We start from the raw sequence: 19,236 nt of genomic DNA, 5'->3' as shown, positions 1-19,236 counted from the left end.
ACCCACCCCCCCCCCCAGATGGCAGTGAGACATCGTGGATAAAGCATGGATTTCAAAGACAGATGACCCAGATCCAAATGTGAACTCCACTGTTTCTTGCAAATCACTTGAATTCTCTGAGCCCCAGCTTCTTCACCTAATGCAGCAGGTTGTGGTGAAGAGTAAATGAGAGAACATAAAAAGGGAAACACTTTGAAGACTGCAAACCTACACGTTAGGGCTGATGGGTGGACCGGAGCCCAGGGGCCAGGACCGACTGTGGGCTTCCTACCATCTGAGGGTTTCTGGGATGGGGGCAAGAATGAGGTGGGGAGTGTGAGGCGGCGGACCAGGAAGTGTCCGGAGGCCAAGTTAACATGGTGAGTTATCAAGTCTAAAGGGAAAGAGCGCTGAGTCCGGGGGCAGGAGGAGGCTAGGGGCAAGGTGGGACATTAGCCTGGGAGTGAAGGACCCAGAGCTGGATGGATGGATGTAGATGCCAGGCCAGAGCGAGGGCTCCGTAGAGGGAGGAAGTATGAAGTGGGCACGGGGCAGGAGGGACAACCCGAAGCTGACTCAGGCCGAACGTTGCCGTCTTTGGACCCACACCTTCTTCTCCTTATGTGCTATTGGACACAGAGCCTTCAACTTCCTGCTCAGTTACCCCTGAAAATAGTTTTTAAAAGCAACACATCTTCTCACACCCTTTGAGGTTAACATCTAAAATATATCTCTATCAGTTTAAATGGTTACAGAGTAGATATAACTCCTGGTGAATGGATATACTGGACACTAAAAGGTAAAACTCCTCCGACCTTCAGAAAAGGTTTCCTGTGCAATCTAACACCATAGCAATTTGATATCCACCATAATTCATTTTAAATATACACCAACAGGCAAAAAATCATTTCATCCACTTCCCCCGCATAAATGTATGATGTGACATTTTCTGCCTGAAACCCTTTTATTGATCACCCAGAATTATCTGCAGCAAAAACATGTATATAATTTGAAATTAATCTTGTATATTTTAATTAATTTGAAATTAATGTTTAAAATTTCCTGTGACTATGTAGGTCTAGGTATCAAAGAAATATTTCTGGACTGAATTGTCATTATAGGTATTATTAATACACAATTTATGAAAATAAATACAATTTTTATAAATAATTATTCAACATAAGTCATAAAATTTTATTGGAAAAACTACTCTTCATCAGACTTTTTAGTAAAATTGATGGGGTTTCTTATTAACATTACTCCCATCTTGCAATTACGGTTGTTACAGTTATTGTAAGCACTATGAGGCCATTTTCATAAAAATAAGTTTAGAATGGAAGGGTTTTATCACAGCCATGTCAATTACCAAGCCCCTTCTGATATGGTGAACTATCATCAAAACTATTATGATGATGATCTGATTCTCTGACAACTCAATTAGGTCTTCCCTCAATTTGCATGAAAGCAAAGAATTAGAAATCATCTGAGTTGCAAAAAGATGACTCAGTCAATAGACACATTCACTTTTCAAAAAAACAGCATTTGTCAGGCACCCCAGGGATTTGCCTACCCTGGGGCAATGCAGCGTTGCAAGAAGGGCTGCCAGTGTGCAAGAAGAACAGAAAGGGGCTACTGCATCCTGCAGGCATGGCTCCCTGCCATTCAGCTCTCCGAAGGGCCGGTGGAGGAGAGTGTGCCCATGGAAGTGGTGGACCTAGAATTTTTTTTTAAATCCATGTATATTTATGTACTCTTAGCAAGCCTTTGTGTGCCCCCACAATGTAGGTACCCAAATGCGAAGCCCACTGGGCTAGGACCTGAGTGTTAGTGGAGCTGGTGACCCTGGGCAGCTGGGGCTTCCCTGACTTCTCCAAATGGCATTCTCCAAACTGGGTTTTGTGGAATTTTAGTGCCCTTCAGAATGTTAGAGATTCCCAAGGAAGAGGAATTCCCAGGTCCAAACAGTTTGGGAAAAGCTTCCTATTATTTCCCCCTCTTAAGAGATTCACAGTGAAATCTGAACATTAATGGCTGAAGAAACCTGTTTCACTTTATTTAACGCAGAATTTCCCAAACAAACCTGATCCAGTCCCATTTTCTCCCCCAAAGAATATCTAGTTATATATAAAGGCACCTTAGTAGTCTGCTCTGGTCTTGACAGCTCCAAGCTGAATCTCCTGTGTCTTGCCTACATGGCCTGACTTACCCATGACAACTACAGATCTCTTTAAAACATTCTAGAGGGACTGAGACCTCGGACTGCTTTGTTCCATGGACTCCAGTACCTAGTAAGGAGATAATACCTTTTGCTGTAGCTTTCCTATTGAGTTCAACCATTTTTAGTTTTTAAAATTTTTTAAAGATTTATTTATTTATTTAAAGATTGCAATCACAGGTGGGAGGGGGTGGGAGGGGGTGGGGGGAGAGGGAGAGAGAGAGAGAGAGAGAGAGAGAGAGAGAGAATCCTCAAGCAGACTCCCCACTGAGCACAGAGCCTGACGCAGGGCTCAGTCCTGAGACCCTGAGATCGTGAACCGAGCTGAAACCAAGAGTCGGACGCTTAACCAACTGAACCACCAAGTTCATCTATTTTTAGATAGAGACCCTGATATAACAGGAAGGTTTCTGTGCTGTTGACTTTGGGTGGCAGCCAATAGGGCCATGAACTTGAAAGTGCTTCCCAAAGAGCCACACGTGGATGGTCAGCTTGGTGCTTTCCCAGCTGTCTTTCTGGGTTCCCTGGTTATTGGCAGTATGGAACAAGCCAAAAGAAGATTATAATGAGATGCAAAGTAAAAACCCAAACATACATAAGCGGGATGTGTGTTGTGAGTGAGACATTGTGTCTCCGTATAGGACTGTTTTTCATTACATCCACAGCCACGTGGGTTTTAACCATCTAATTTGAATTTTCCATCTTTTCATTGCAAAACATGAAAAGTCGGCTATATAATCATGATGATTATGAGGAAACCAAGTTCATGCATCCCAGCTGAAGAGAGCAGCCTGGGAATGAGGGCCAGGTCACCTGACCTGGCTCCTGGTCTGGGACATCTTGGGCATTTGACCTCTGTAAGACATCACTACTGAAGAGAAACAAAACTAAACCCCTGCCACCGTTTCCCTTTATTCACCAGAAAGACTACACACAAGACTACAAGTTAGAAATTACTCAGTATTCTGTACACAAGCCCTGAACATTTTGGTTAGCGTGGGGGGGGATCCAATTAGACTCTCCATTCTTGACTGGAGCTCAAAACTCAAACAAATCAGTCAGGGACCTGTGGAAAAGGAGGTTGGAGAGTGAGCCTCCAGAGCCCCTTTCTTCTTGGAATATGGGAACCACGAAGCATTTCTGTGTCTCCATTCACACTACACACCTCCTGAGAGCAAGCAAGGTGGACAGAGCCAAAGGCCAACAAAGCTGATTACTGACTCAGCCTCAGCCAGAACCCACTTTGCTCTTTGGAAACCTTTCCCCTCACCTGTGAAGCTGAAAACTAATGCATTTTTATAAGCTTCTGCAAACCAAGGAGAACAAAACTCAAAATAGCTGCAAGAAAAGAGATGAAGAATCAAAACTAGTTTTTGATTGAAACCACTTGAGATTTCTTGGAGAATTATCCCCCGAAATCCCTTTTGTGGGAAGACAAAGGCAGCAGAAACCAAACGACTGGCCTGCCGTTGAAGAGGGAGTGAGCAGTGCAATAGGATCGAAATAAGAGCCCTCCACCCTCCAGGTCTTGGGTTCTAGGAGCTAAGGTTCAGAGAAAGCCGCCCCTGAAGGGCCTGGAAATAAACAACAGCAGCAGGACCATCTGCTGGATACTCACTTGAGGGAAAGAACATATTCTAAAACCCTTAGTCACCAAGCCATCCCCATCTGTGTGAGGGAAATGTCCAGGCAGCCAGGGGCTGTTACCTTGCCTTTGGCAAGGAAGGGACTCCCACCCGGTTTCAGGACAGCTGATGCATTAGGTCTTGATTGGATGTATCCCAGGTGTGTAGAACAGCTGTAGCAGGTTTTCAGCACGCCTTTGCCTATTTCCCAAGAAACGATGTTCTCCTCTCCATCAGCTCAGCTCTTCGGGTAGTAGCTAAGGGTGGGAGGAAGCATAGAAGAAACGTGTTGCTCAAGGACACTGTCTAGTCCACAGCGTTGTGTAAATCTGTGGTTTTGATTCCACAGGAGGGAGAACTGCAAACCTGAAAGGTGGAAAAGTGAAATCGGCCCAGGTGTTAACCGGGGTGTGAGGCGGAGTGGAAGGAAACACTGTGTCATAGCCCCCAGATGCGCATGGCAGGGAGGGTCTGTTTTCAGCCCACGGACTTGGCTGTGGCTGAGCCGCTGGCGGGGGCAGCAGGGGTGGGCTGAGCTGCTGAGCCCACTATCTGGAGGAGAGAAGAACCCATGCATCCTGTGGACTACCCAAAGCTCTAAACGTCTGAATTCCTTTGAATTATTATTCTGACTCCACTCCAGATGAACCTCAAGTATTTCCAGCCAACGTAATTACGTATCTATTTTGATCACAGCCTGCAAATTAGATCGTTTGCTTAGAGAGGAAGGGGACACTTCTCTTTCAGCACTGATTTGACATAACTAATCCCCATTAGGCTGGGTACTGGTGAGAAAAGCCCCGGGTGTGGCAGAAAAATCCAGACTTTGGTAGCAGATGGGTCTTTTGTGTACAAATCCCAGCTCAGGTATTACGGTCTCAGCCTCAATTGTGTCATCCCAAAAGTGGGAATGACAGCCCTCCCCTTAAAGAGTTGTTGTCAGCATTGGAGATTATCATAAAGCACAGGGCATTGGCGGCATACAGATGCCAGTCGTTACTACTGTTATTATTGTATTATTACTATTATTTCAAAATCAGGGAAACACTCACTAGGAGGGGCACTAGTCCCTTAAGGACAGAGTGTAGATCTTACCAAGGCAGGGCTGGGGTAGAAGCCAACAGCCGGCTGCTGGAGATGGTGGGCAGGAGGTCCGGAGGTGGTGTGCCTGAGACAGGTAAGGATCGGCGCCCCTCCCCAGGGGAGAGGGAGGGCTGGGGAGGGTAGCAGAAAGGTAAAGATGAAGTCATCAGACAGGAGGAAAAGTACTTGACTGGGCAGGAGCAGACTTCAGAACGAAAAGTTCTGCCAGAACAAGATAAGCCGACATGGACCAGAGCCAAGGAATGGGCTGCTGGGAAGGAGACAGGAGGGGCTCACTTCTCTAGGTTCCTCCTGCAGAAGGTGAGCAGCTGCTCATCTGAGGGTAAGGAGAGGATGGCCCCTCCTGCAGGACTTTAGGAGGAACCTGGAACATGCAGACGATTAGGGGAACATGCAGACGATTAGGGTGTATGTTCTTCAAACTTTGTTGATTGCTTACCTGATGAAATCAGGTACCTTCCATACACATATTTTTATTTGCACATTTTTCATCTGCATTGATCATATATTAAGTATGGCTTAGATTAAAAACACACACACACAAAGATGGGGCACCTAGGTGGGTTAGTCGGTTGAATGGCCAGCTCTTGATTTCGGCTGGGGTCATCGTCTCAGGGTCCTGGGACTGAGCCCTGAGTCAGGCTCCACGCAGAGCAGGAAGCCTGCTCCAGCAGTTTCTGTCTCCCTCTTCTTCTGCCCCTCCCCCCGCTTGCTCATGCATGCTCTCTAAAATACATAAATCTTTAAAAAACACACATAAAGAGATCTTCTGTACAACACTCTATCATAGGTAAACAATACTGTATTGTGCACTTCAAAATTTGTCAAGAGGAGAAATCTCATGTTAACTGTTCTTACATAATTTTTTTTTAAATGGAAGTTTCAGTGTTGTGTTTTTTTTTTTTTTGTCCTGCCCCTCAGTGGATCTTTTTTTTTTAAGATTTTTTATTTATTTGTTTGACAGAGAGAGACACAACGAGAGAGGGAACACAAGCAAGGGGAGTGGGAGAGGGAGAAGCAGAAGCAGGCTTCCCGCCGAGCAGGGAGTCCGATGTGGGACTCGATCCCAGGACCCTGGGACCATGACCTGAGCCGAAGGCAGATGCTTAACAACTGAGCCACCCAGGTGCCCTCAGTGGATCTTCTTGCACACCCAATTTTGGATACTCCTCGCCCCCAAAACAGGAGGTGGAGTCAGAGGAAAGGGCATTCACCTCCATTCTCAGAAAGATAACTCATTTTTCTTTCTCCAATACCAGTGGTCTGAAAGTGGAGTTACTTGTTGGCATTTTTGTTTCTGTTTCTGTAGGTTGGAGGGTTAAAATCAGACAGAGAAAAACATTTGACTTATGGAATAAAGGCCCACAGAGCCCATATTAATGCTCTCTAGAAAAACACAAGGTGATAGAAACAGAAAGATTACCACTTTCTACAGGTGAAGGATGTTGACTCATTATTCTTGTGTCACTCAAAAACCGAGCCTGATACTTCATTTGTACACCACTCAGACCAAAACAAGGAGCTGCCTCATTTGTTCCTAGTAAGGTGTATATGCAGGCTCTAGATCACACAACTCACCATGTCATCTGGCACAGTATGGCACCCAGCACAGCCAGGTAACCATGTTAAGAACAAGGGGACTCAGCAAAATGAGCCTCACCTAGTTTGCTGGCTCTCAGCCCAGCTATGGCAGAGTACTTGTGTTCCTCCTATTTACAGCCCTGATTCACCCCTCCTTGTCTTTGTACTCTCCCCCTGCCTAGAATGCTTTGGTTCCTCCCCTGCAATCCCCTCCAGCTACTCATTAAATCTCCTTGGCCTAAAAATGCAGTTTAAGCTTTTAAAAATGGATTGCTTCCACTGTTTTGCCCCCCACTCAATATCAATTCCAATAACTAGTTGTGTGCATTTCTGTCTCTCTCTGCTGTGAGCTCTGGGAGGGCAGGGAGTGGGTCCCCCTGGCCTAAGAGACTCAAGTATAGGGGACTTCAGTAATTCATACTCATGTAACACCCCAATGTGGGTCCAAATTGGGGAGGGTCCTCAGCTCCATGCAGTCATTCAGGGACCCAGGGTGGTGCCAACACTGCCACCTTCATTCTATGATTTCCAAGGTCATCCTGGGCATTGATACCCAGCTAGAGGAGGGGGCGGAAAGCCCAGGAGACTTTCATCGGCCAAGTCTGGAAATGGGGAAGATCACTTTCTCCCACACGACACTGGCCACAGCTCTGTCACTACAACAGAAACCAAGAAATATAGTCATTCGTGTGCCCAGGAGGTGAGGAAGCAAGCTCAGTGATGAACCGGCAGCCTCTGTCACACCGTCCTGGACCAGCTCACACTCGCTGTGAGCCCTCGAAACCCAGAAGTGGAGGGTGAGTCGGCTTGTGCAGTCAAGGCAGGGTTTTGCAGGGAGCTTGAGCGCATTTTTTCTCAGTTATCTTCCCAGACTTGTGCACAGTGCCATCTGCTGCTCAGAATTAGAAGCTGGAAGGAAGGTGACCCTGGGTTTGGGGATCCAAGGAACCAGGTTAAGAAGAGCTGGAATTTAGACATCAACCGCCTAAGAGTCGCGCTGTAAGAAGCAACAACCTCTCCTCTTCCTCTCCGCCATCTCCTCCGCAGACGCAAAGCAGCAACCATGCGTGAGTGCATCTCCATCCACGTGGGCCAGGCTGGTGTCCAGATCGGCAATGCCTGCTGGGAGCTCTATTGCCTGGAACACGGCATCCAGCCCGATGGCCAGATGCCAAGTGACAAGACCATCGGGGGAGGAGATGACCCCTTCAACACCTTCTTCAGTGAGACGGGCGCCGGCAAGCATGTGCCCAGGGCCGTGTTTGTAGACCTGGAACCCACGGTCATTGATGAAGTTCGCACCGGCACCTACCGGCAGCTCTTCCACCCTGAGCAGCTCATCACCGGCAAGAAGGACGCTGCCAACAACTACGCCGGAGGGCACTACACCATCGGCAAGGAGATCATTGACTTTGTCTTGGACCCCATTCGGAAGCTGGCTGACCAGTGCACAGGCCTTCAGGGCTTCTTGGTTTTCCACAGCTTTGGAGGGGGAACCGGTTCCGGGTTCACCTCCCTGCTGATGGAACGTCTCTCTGTCGATTATGGCAAGAAGTCCAAGCTGGAGTTCTCCATTTACCCAGCCCCCCAGGTTTCCACAGCTGTAGTTGAGCCCTACAACTCCATCCTCACTACCCACACCACCCTGGAGCACTCTGATTGTGCCTTCATGGTAGACAATGAGGCCATCTATGACATCTGTCGTAGAAACCTCGATATTGAACGCCCAACCTACACTAATCTAAATAGGTTGATAGGTCAAACTGTGTCCTCCATCACTGCTTCCCTCCGATTTGATGGAGCCCTGAATGTCGATCTGACAGAATTCCAGACCAACCTGGTGCCCTATCCCCGCATCCACTTCCCTCTGGCCACCTATGCCCCCATCATCTCTGCTGAGAAAGCCTACCATGAACAGCTTTCTGTAGCAGAGATCACCAACGCATGCTTTGAGCCGGCCAACCAGATGGTGAAATGTGACCCCCGGCATGGTAAATACATGGCCTGCTGCCTGTTGTACTGTGGCAACGTGGTTCCCAAAGATGTCAATGCTGCCATTGCCACCATCAAGACCAAGCGTACCATCCAGTTTGTGGACTGGTGCCCCACTGGCTTCAAAGTGGGCATTAATTACCAGCCTCCCAGTGTGGTGGCCGGCGGAGACCTGGCCAAGGTGCAGCGGGCCGTGTGCATGCTGAGCAACAGCACAGCCATCGCTGAGGCCTGGGCTCGCCCGGACCACAAGTTCGACCTGATGTATGCCAAGCGTGCCTTTGTTCACTGGCATGCGGGGGAGGGCATGGAGGAAGGAGAGTTTTCTGAGGCCCGTGAGGACATGGCTGCCCTGGAGAAGGATTATGAGGAGGTTGGTGTGGGTTCTGTTGAAGGAGAGGGTGAAGAAGAAGGAGAGGAATACTAAAGTAAAAAATGTCACAAAGGTGCTGCTTTTACAGGGAAGCTTATTCTGTTTTGAACATTGAAAAGTTGTGCTCTGATCAGTTAATTTGTATGTAGCAGTGTATACTCACATACAGTTACTGACCTATGCTTTAAAACACAATGCTATGTTACAGACCCAAGCTATCCATTTCTCTGATGGGTTTGAATAAAGTATTCCCTGTCTTAAATGAAAAAAAAAAAAAAGGAAGAAGAAGAAGAAGAAGAAGAAGAGCTGGAATTTAGTGCTCTGGAATCTTCACTGGCTTGGTAACCAGAGGAGATTAGAGGACATTCATAACGCGGTCATTTTCATCTAACGGACACCAGCCAATAACTATGAGCACAAGAGAGAGGAGTTGCCTGGGTGGCTTTGCCGACTTAATTTTTCTGTGACATTACTAGGAGGTAAACAGGATGAGAATCAAGAAGAATATATGAACATTCTTATGTAGGAAGGAGCTAAGTCCAATGGAGCAGTTGATTGGAGTCAAAAGACCTAGATTTGAGTGCCAACTTTGTCATTAGCAGGCTATAGTTTCCTTAGTTTTAAAATGAGGGAACAAGAAGACTTTTGTAGATCCTTTCCAGCTGCGAGTTCTAATCCAGTCATATAAGACCCCTTTTGTAAAGTTTTTATTTAAATTCCAGTTAGTTAACACACAATGTAATATTAGTTTCAAATGGAGAACGTAGTGATTCAATACCTCCATACATCACCCGATGCTCATCACAACAAGCACGCTCCTTAATCCCCAACACCTGTTTCACCCATACCCCCCCACCTCCCGTCTGGTAACCATCCATTTATTCTTTATAGTTAAGAGTCTGTTTCTTCATTTCTCTCTTTTTCCCCCCTTTTTTGCTCATTTGTTTTGTTTCTTAAATTCCACATATGAGTGACTTTATATGGTATTTGTCTTTCTCTGACTTATTTCACTTAGTGTTATACTCCCTAGCTCCATCCATGTTGTTGCAAATGGCCAGAAACAACTTTTGTACCAGTGCCATCCTGTCTTGATTACCATAGCTTTGTAATAGAACTTGAAGTCTGAATTGTGATGCCTCCAGCTTTGCTTCTCTTTTTCAGGATTGGTTTGGCTATTCGGGGTCTTTTGTGCATTTTAGAATTGTTTGTTCTAGCTCTTTGGAAAATGCTGTTGGTATTTCAATAGGGATTGTAGTAAATGTGTAGATTGCTTTGGATAATATAAACATTTTAACAATATTTGTTCTTCCAATCCATGAGCATGGAATGTCTTTCCATTTCTTTGCGTTATCTTCAATTTCTTTCATTAGTGTTTTGTAGTTTTCAGAGTACAGGTCTTTTACCTCTTTGGTTAAGGTTTATTCCTAGGTTTCTTATGGATTTTGGTGCAATCATAAATGGGATCGATTCCTTAATTTCTCTTTCTGCTGCCTCATTATTGGTGTATAGAAATGCAACAGATTTATGTATATTGATTTTGTGTCCTGTGACTTTACTGAATTTGTGTACCAGTTCTAGCAGTTTTTTAGTGGAGTTTTTTGGGTTTTCTATATGTAGTATGTTATCTGCAAATAGTTAAAGTTTTACTTCTTCCTTGCTAATTGGATGTCTTTGATTTCTTTTTGTTGTCTGATTGCTGAGACTAGTTCAGTAATTATGTTGAATAAAAGTGGTGAGAGTGGACATCCCTGTCTTGTTCCTAACCTCAGGGGGAAAGCTCTCAGTTTTTCCCCATTTAGAATGATATTAGCTGTGGGTTTCTCATACATGGGCTTTAAAATCTTGAGGTATGTTCCCTTTAAACCTACTTTGTTAAGGGTTTTTATCACAAATGGATGTTGTACTTTGTGAAATGCTTTTTCTGCATCTATTGAAATAATCATATGGTTCTTATCCTTTCTTTTATTAATGTGATGTATTGCATTGATTGATTTGCAAATATTGAGCCACCTTTGCAAGCCAGGAATGAATCCCACTTGATTGTGGTGAATGATTTTTTTTTTATTATATTATGTTAGTCACCATACAGTACATCATTAGTCTTTGATGTAGTGTTCCATGATTCATTGTTTGCGTATAACACCCAGTTCTCCATGCAATATGTGCCCTCCTTAATACCCATCACAGGGTTAACCCATACCCCTACCCCCCTCCCCTCTAAAACCCTCAGTTTGATTTCTGGAGTCCAGAGTCTCTCATGGTTCGTCTCCCCCTCCAATTCCCCCCCTCTTCATTTTCCCCTTCCTTCTCCTAATGTCCTCCATGGTATTCCCTATGTTCCACAAGTAAATGAAACCATATAATTGTCTTTCTCTGTTTGACTTATTTCACTTAGCATAATCTCCTCCAGTTCCATCCATGTTGATGCAAATGTTGGGTATTCATCCTTCCTGACGGCTGAGTAATATTCCATTGTATATATGGACCGCATCTTCTTTATCCATTCATCTGTTGAAGGGCATCTTGGCTCTTTCCACAGTTTGGCTATTGCGGACATTGCTGCTATGAACATTGGGGTGCACGTGGCCCTGCTTTTCACTACATCTATGTCTTTGGGGTAAATACCCAATAGTGCAATTCCTGGGTCATAGGGTAGCTCTATTTTTAACTTTTTGAGACCTCCACACTGTTTTCCAAAGTGGCTGTACCAACTTGCATTCCCACCAACAGTGTAAGAGGGTTCCCCTTTCTCCACAATGTCTCCAACATTTGTTGTTTCTTGCACTGTCAATTTTTGCCATTCTAACTGGTGTAAGGTGATATCTCAATGTGGTTTTGATTTGAATTTCCCTGATGGTTAATGATGATGAACATTTTTTCATGTGTCTGTTAGCCATTTGTATGTCTTCTTTGGAGAAGTGTCTGTTCATGTCTTCTGCCCATTTTTTGACTTGATTATTTGTTTTTTGGGTGTTGAGTTTGAGAAGTTCTTTATAGATCTTGCATACCAGCCCTTTATCTATAGTGTCAAATATCTTCTCCCATTCCGTGTGTTGCCTCATTGTTGGATTCAGTTTGCTAGTATTTTGTTGAGAATTTTTGCATCTATGTTCATCAGGGTTATTGACCTCTAGTTCTCTTTTTGAGTGGTGTCTTTCTCTGGTTTGGTATCAGGATAATGCTGGCCTCATAGAATGAATTTGGAATTTTTCCTTCATTTTTTGAAATAGTTTGAGAAGAATAGATATTAACTCTTCTCTAAATGTTCAGTAGAATTTGCCTGTGAAACCAGGTGGTCCTGGACTTTTGTTTGTTGGGAGTTTTTTGACTACTGATTCTATTTCTTTGCTGGTTATCAGTCTGTTCAAATCTTCTATTTCTTCCTGTTTCACTTTTGGTAGTTTATGTTTCTAGGAATTTATGTATCTCTTCCAGATTGTCCAATTTGTTGGCCTATAATTTTTCATAATATTCTCTTATAACTGTTTGTATTTCTGTGGTGTTGGTTATTTCCCCTCTCTCATTTGTAATTTTATTTCTTCAGGTCCTTTCTCTTTTCTTTTTGATTAAGTCTGGATAGAGGTTTATCAATTTTATTGATTTTTTCAAAGAACCAACTCCTGGTTCCATTGATCTGTTCTACTGATTTTTAGTTTCTATATCATTTATTTCTGCTCTAATCGTTATTTCCTTCCTTCTGCTGGCTTTAGGCTCCATTTGTTGTTCTTCTAGCTCCTTTAGGTGTAAGGTTCGGTTGTTTATTTGTGGTTGTTCTTGCTTCTTGAGGTACATCTGTATTGTTATAAACTTCCCTCTTAGCACAGCTTTTGCTGCCTCCCTAAGGTTTTGGACTGCTGTGTTTTCATTTTCATTTGTTTCCATGTATTTTTTTAATTTCTTCTTTATTTCCTTGCTGACCCATTCATTGTTTAGTAGTATGTTATATAACCTCCATGTATTTGTGCTCTCTCAAGATTTTTTACTTCAGGTTTCATAGCACTGTGGTCAGAAAAGGTGCATGGTATGGCTTCAATCTTCTTGAATGTGCTGAGGGCTGTTTTGTGGCCTAATATGTGATCTATTCCGGAGAATGTTCCATATACACCTGAAAAGAATGTGTCTTCTGTTTTAGGATGAAATGTTCTGAATATATCTGTTAAGTCCATCTGGCATACAGGGCCCATTTTAAAGATGACAGTTGAAGCCATATAAATACATTGGATTGCCCCAGGGAGTGTGGCTTTTGTTTCCTTTTTAAAAAAAGTATCCAAATCCATATGTTTTGATTTTCATATCACAAACATCTGTTTTTGGCATTTAAAGACACATAAATCTGTGTTTTTTTTTAACTAGGTAAGTAGGACTCACTGACTGATTGGCAGTTGGTGATGAGGTTAAGAGAGTTTCTAGGTTGGTATAGCAGGGCAGGTGATGAAGTCCTGCAACTAACTAATAACAATAATAGTTAACCTACTCGTGACATCAACAGTAAGTCAGGCACATGCTCATTGCTCTACACAGGTTTTCTCACTTTTCACAACAACCCCTGCACAATTGTTGGCCCTTTTTACAAAAGAGAAAACTGAGACTCAGAATTGGGGTGCCTGGGTGGCTCAGTCGTTAAGCGTCTGCCTTCGGCTCAGGTCATGATCCCAGGGAGCCCCACATCGAGCCCTGCATCGGGCTCCCTGCTCAGCGGGAAGCCTGCTTCTCCCTCTCCCACTCCCCCAGCTTGTGTTTCCTCTCTCACTGTGTCTCTCTCTCTCTCTCAAATAAAGTCTTTAAAAAAAAAAAAAAAACAGACTAAGAAAATACTGGTGGAAGAACAAATTAGGAATGGGAAGGGAAGAGAATGACAGATGGCGACCTCTCCATGGACATGCAGTGCCACGCTCCCTCATATGGTGCAGACTTAGTGCTGGAATGGCAACTCTTCCCCTGGCATCTGGCTGGCCCGGTGGGGTGGGAATGGAAGTGGTGTGATGCTAACACATAGACGTGCCCTTGCCATGCTCTCCTCTGCCCCTTCTCCTGACTGCACGTTGACACCAAGGCAACCTTGGAAGCTACCTATGGAAGATCTTAGAACCTTCTTGAGTCTGGATCCCTGAATGACCTTGTAGAGTGGGCCTCCTGTGCCACATTGCACCCTCTACCTCCTGGCCTACCTTGCAATATGACACAGATGAGAAATACATTTTTATTGTTTAAGCCCCTGAAATTTGGGAGTATCTTTATAACAGCAATAATAGAGAGTGGTTTTCTTGCTATAGCCCAGTAGAACTGCGGGGGAAGTAAAGCTGAGAAATAGTGGGCATGTTAAGTTTGAAATCTTGTGGCAATACCAAATGAAAATGTCCGGGGGAAAGACAGCAGAGACTCAGGGAGTCATGGTTAATGCACGCAAATTCACCCGTGTGCTTGGTCTTAACAGAGGGGAAGAATTTTCTTTTTCCCATTTCATCCCATAGTGGTAGGCTCTAAGCAGGCAGTGGAATGGGGGGTATGAACCTGCTCCTCCTCCAAATGGTCTCACTTCCCTCATATGTCCTCATGATATGAACACCTCACCCTTCCAGGTATAATTCCAGTCTGTAACGAAACAGTTTTTTTTCTACATAATGGCTCCAAATTTGAGCCAGCTGTTTCATCTTATTCAACTGAAAAAAACAACGAACAAGTCTCATGTTGAAGAAATGTTGTTTTTCCTCAGACCCTGATCTTAGAGCTCAACCTCATACAGGATGTGACTCGACTCTGTAAGTTTGGCAATCACTGTTTTCAGGACAGCAGCTGATTCGTGCAAGAGGATTGGCTCTCTTGGGGAGCATGAAGAGAGGGCCAAAGATGGAACCCTGGGGACCCCAACATTTAGGAGGCAGGTGAAGGAGCTGCTCATAAGGGCTAAGGAGCAGAAGTGGTAGGGAAAGTAGGAGGAGGACCCAGAGTATTTAGTGCTCCCCAAACCAAAGGAGAACAGAATGCCACAGAATGAATAACTGGTTGTTTCAAATTAAAAAAAAAAAAAGGCAAGCTGAGGAAACGGTCCCTGGATTTGACAATGAAATAGGATTTGTGACTTTTGCCAGAGTGATTTCAATGGGGTTGCAGACATAAAAGTCAGATGTTGATGGTTAAGAGAGCGACTAAGCAGTGAGATGGAGGGAGCATAGCTCAGAGGCGTCTTGTACTGGGTCAGGGCCGAAGGTCCAGGTGAGCTCCGGGAGCCAGCCCCCCAATCCTCCCCCACCATTTCCTCGCTGTCCAAGGACTCTTGGACTCAGTTTCTTTATCTGTAAAATGGGTTTAATGATCCCTGTCTCAGAGGTTTCTGAGGATTAAATGAGAAAACAGTTGTGATTGGCTTTTAAGAAACCAAACAACTTGGAATGAGAGAGAAGTTTTGGGCATCCCAGGCACTGTAAAATCTTCCTCTCGATGAGGCAAGATGGCCAGGCAGCCAAGCACCTGTCCACAGGTGCCATACAATCCATCTCCTCCTAGAACTGCGTTGCGGAAGTGCCCTGGGGTGATGGTTTGAGGAAGGTTATCAGAGCAGCCTCGTGAAACCCTGGAGTTCCATTGCTGAAAAGATGCTGAAGATGTTGTGTATTGCGTTACAAATTCTCGGCCTAAGCTGAGCTGGTGAGTTTCCCCTCGGGCCACAACAGTGCAAGTAATTGTGTTTCTCCCGAACAACTCGTGCCTTTTTATCTTGCAGCTGATCACGTTCCCCCTTTCTGCAGTGATGACCAGAAAGCTTAGAGACAAATGTGTGGCCCCCCCATTGCGTGTACATAAGACACCACATATGCGTTTTTGTACCTAGAGTCCTCTCCACCACTTTTATGTCCCTAGTCTTGTTATTCTCATGTTTAAAATGTGTGTTATATGATTTTATATTATGCACTCTTAAAGTCTAAATGGTTTCTTTTACAAGAGAAGATACAATTTTCTTGGGGGGCTGAATAATTTTTAGCCCCATATTATAGCTGATTTTCAAAATATATTAATACCGCTCCAGTCTACCTACAGACCCTACGAAACTTAACCTTCTGTACCTTCCTTAACACCAGAACTCGTGACAATAGCTGACAATGACTGAGCCCTTGCTATGGGCTGTTCAAAGTGCTTTTATGTGTATGGATTCATAAATCATCATAAGAATCCTATTTATGTCTGCTTTACAGATAAGGAGACTGAGGCCCATAAAAGTTAAATAACTTCACCAAAGCTAGGATACTGGCAAAACGGGCTGGGGCAGGGGAACAAAGTAGCTGGATTAAAATTTCTTTCACGTAATGAAATAGGCAAAATACAGCTAAGAAAAATACCACATCTAACCATTAGTGTCGGGAATGCAGATCTCTTTGTTAAATAAGTGACGTTTGATTTGACGAATCTCCCTCCCCTGGCTTCGAACAGTCCTAAACCTCTTCTTAGGTGCTAATTGCCCATACCTGTCATGTGTCTTATCATAATTTTAACTTTTTGAAGGCAGCTGGATGAAAGAGATACCGGTCTATGAGAAAAACAGGTTATACATAATAAGCATGTCATATCGAGTGTTTCTACTGTTTATCAACTTAGTAGAGAATGGTCCAACTGACATCAGAATATTGAAAAAACAAGGAGATGATGTTGCTGATTCAGGAACTTTTGGCTTCTCATCCTTTGTTTTTCCTCTGAAGGCAGTTAACAAGATTATACTTTTAATCCCTGGCCGTGCTTTGCCACTCTGCTATCTTTAGTATAGGCTTATGGATGATAATAACATTCTTGCGTAATAAATAGGATATCTGAGATGTTCCTGCATCTCAAATATCCTGCTCACTTCTCATCATTCAGGCCCCAGGCAATGGCCCACCCCTTCCACAGAGCGGTTCTTCCTTTCCTGAGCACGCCAGCTCACACGGACAAGACTTCCTTCTCAATCCTCCAGATACTCTTGACACCTACATCATTTCTACAAACACAATACTGAACACCTGACATTGTCATTCATGTACATATGAATATCTGTATCAGGCATTAGATAGACGTTCCTTCAAGCAGGAACTGAATCTCCTTGTATCGACTATGTCCCACACCACAAGTTCAAAGGTAGGGCTGTGTCTCTCTCTGTCAAATAAATGAAATCTTTAAAAAATAAAAGAGTTTTTTAACTTCCATAATCCCCAAGAGAAGCCATATTCCCCTGGGCAAACTGTGGTAGGGTCTTTGTGTAGTCCTCAGTGGTCGTCTGTGTAAGATCATTGGAATATCTCACGGATGCTCTCTTTGTGTCTTCCCTTTTGAAATGTCTCCAGGTAGGGACCCCAGGACACAGACAGAGAACCCTTTTCCAAACTAGGGTCCTGCTCTGGAAGCAGCTTCTAACCTAAGCGGCAGATGCTCCAACAAGAGTAGGAATTCTTCATATCCTCCACCTTATCCAATGCAGACTTTTTATTTCAACGGGAGATTTTTTTTTTTAATTTATTTTAGGTCATTTTATTTTAGAGATAGAAAGAGAGAGGCACAGGGGGAGGAGCAGAGGGAGGGGGACAAGCAGACTCTGCGCTGAGCCCAGAGTCCAACACAGGGCTCGATCCCAAGACCCTGAGATCATGACCTGAGCCGAAATCGAGTTGAATGCCCAACCAACCACACACACACGTGTCCACTCCTTATTTGGATGCCACTTTACAAAGTTATCTCTTATGTTTCACCTACCTTTCCATTATTCCACAGTATTACCACATTCCAGGACAGGTAACCATTTTCTTGTCCACTTCTTATTTTGATCCACAGGTCACACTGAAAGAGGGCAAAGTAGGTGCCTGGCTGGCTCAGTCGGTAGCGCATATGACTCTTGATCTCTGGGTTGTAAGTTTGAGCCCCATGTTGGGTGTGTAGAGATTATTTAAAAATAAAATACTTTCTTAAAAAAAAGAAAAAGGGTCTGAGACAGACAATTTGAGCGCCCTAAGATGCCGGTTTATCGAAATACATTTCATGTTTTCCAGAGGGACCCGTGCATCCCAGCTATAACCAGTCGTTTGGGGCCATCTGCTGGACACAAACAGTCACAGGTTGGGGAAAATCAGATCCCGGCTTAATGAGCATCCGGTGCCCACTTCATACCGGGAGCTGTTCCTGTTGGAACGAGGCTCTCCATTCCTTTATGACAAATCTCTCCAACTTTTAATAAATATATCAAAAGTTAAGGGTCTTTCCTACTACTTCCTATTTCCTCTGCAGTTTCATAAAGCCCCTCTCTTTTAGTTTAGCAAGTCATGAGAACTAAGGAGCCCCATGACAACCTACAACAATTAGAGAGTGGAAGTCACGTTTCCTTTGTCACTGTATCCCCAGAAGCCAGCCTAGCAACTGGCACATGGTAGCAGCTTGGGGCCTTGATTTTGTTTTGTTTTTGTGGCTTTCTGAATGCAACAGTAAGCAAGTATTATCTGAGGTGGGTGAATATGACACACGGAGGTCTTTATTTGGAGAGTTTTCTAGGCTTCTCTGCCTGAGTAGGTCCTAAAAAGCTCCTAACCATGAACCCTCTCCCCACCTCTTATGTACTGAATCTTTAACAAGGGAAGAAACACTAAATATTTAAAAAAAATCAGGAACACACTCCTGGGTGGGGAGGAGGAGGGACTAGGGTTTTACATTCCAGAGTACTCCATGAGACCTAGCCTAAAACTGGAGAAATATTAAATGCTCAATATATTTTTTAAAACTGATAATTAAAATATTTGCTCAATGTGACAGTTAATTTTGTGTGTCAACTTGGCGAGGCCTTCAGTTCCAATTGTTTGATCAAACGCCAGTCTAGATGATTCTGTGAAATTATATTTTAGGTGTCATTAATATTTAAATCAGTAACTTTGAGTAAAGCTGATTACCCTCCATCATGTGGGTGGGCCTCATCCAATCAGTTGAGGGCCTTAAGAGCAAAGACTAAAGTTCCCCAAAGTGGGAAAGGTTTCTGGCCAAGGCTGCAGCATAGAAACACTTCCTGAATTTCTAGCCCACTGGCCCACCCTGTGGATCCTAGACCTCTCGCATCTTGCTCTTTCTCTCCATATATATAAAATCTCTTTTTTTTTTTTCATCTGGAGAACCCTAATACACCCATATACTTCAATGTATATTCTACATCACTGGTTCTCAAATTGATGGGCATCAGGATACACACCATTTGGATCACTGTCCCTGGACAGTGATCTGGACTGTCTCAGCCCAGGCGCCTATATATGTAATAAGTTCTACAGTTGGTATACTAAGTTTAGCAACGTGTATTACACCAGATTTGATGGACCTTTTTGATGCACATTATGTGCTTATTCTTTATAGCCCACGTATGTTCTTTATGT

The 19,236-nt window shown here is 44.0% G+C and overlaps 1 protein-coding gene across 1 annotated transcript; it reads left to right on the top strand.

The window, feature by feature from the left end:
• The first annotated feature begins 7,530 nt into the window (after nucleotides 1-7,530).
• Nucleotides 7,531-9,062, top strand: LOC114217773 (tubulin alpha-1A chain-like). Its single transcript, XM_028114728.1, has one exon. It carries the CDS (start codon nucleotides 7,568-7,570, stop codon nucleotides 8,921-8,923), a length of 1,356 nt encoding a protein of 451 aa, XP_027970529.1. The 5' UTR covers nucleotides 7,531-7,567; the 3' UTR covers nucleotides 8,924-9,062.
• Nucleotides 9,063-19,236: the final 10,174 nt, after the last annotated feature.

The sequence above is a fragment of the Eumetopias jubatus genome, unplaced genomic scaffold, assembly GCF_037043125.1.
Source record: "Eumetopias jubatus isolate StellerSeaLion01/CBP00866 unplaced genomic scaffold, mEumJub1_p1.0 scaffold_8, whole genome shotgun sequence".
NCBI lineage: Eukaryota > Metazoa > Chordata > Mammalia > Carnivora > Otariidae > Eumetopias > Eumetopias jubatus.
This window is presented reverse-complemented; position numbering and strand designations above follow the sequence as displayed.

Bases quoted from the DNA above. Each gene is read 5' to 3' on its own strand.
- LOC114217773 (XM_028114728.1), top strand. From the start codon at position 7,568: ATGCGTGAGTGCATCTCCATCCACGTGGGCCAGGCTGGTGTCCAGATC.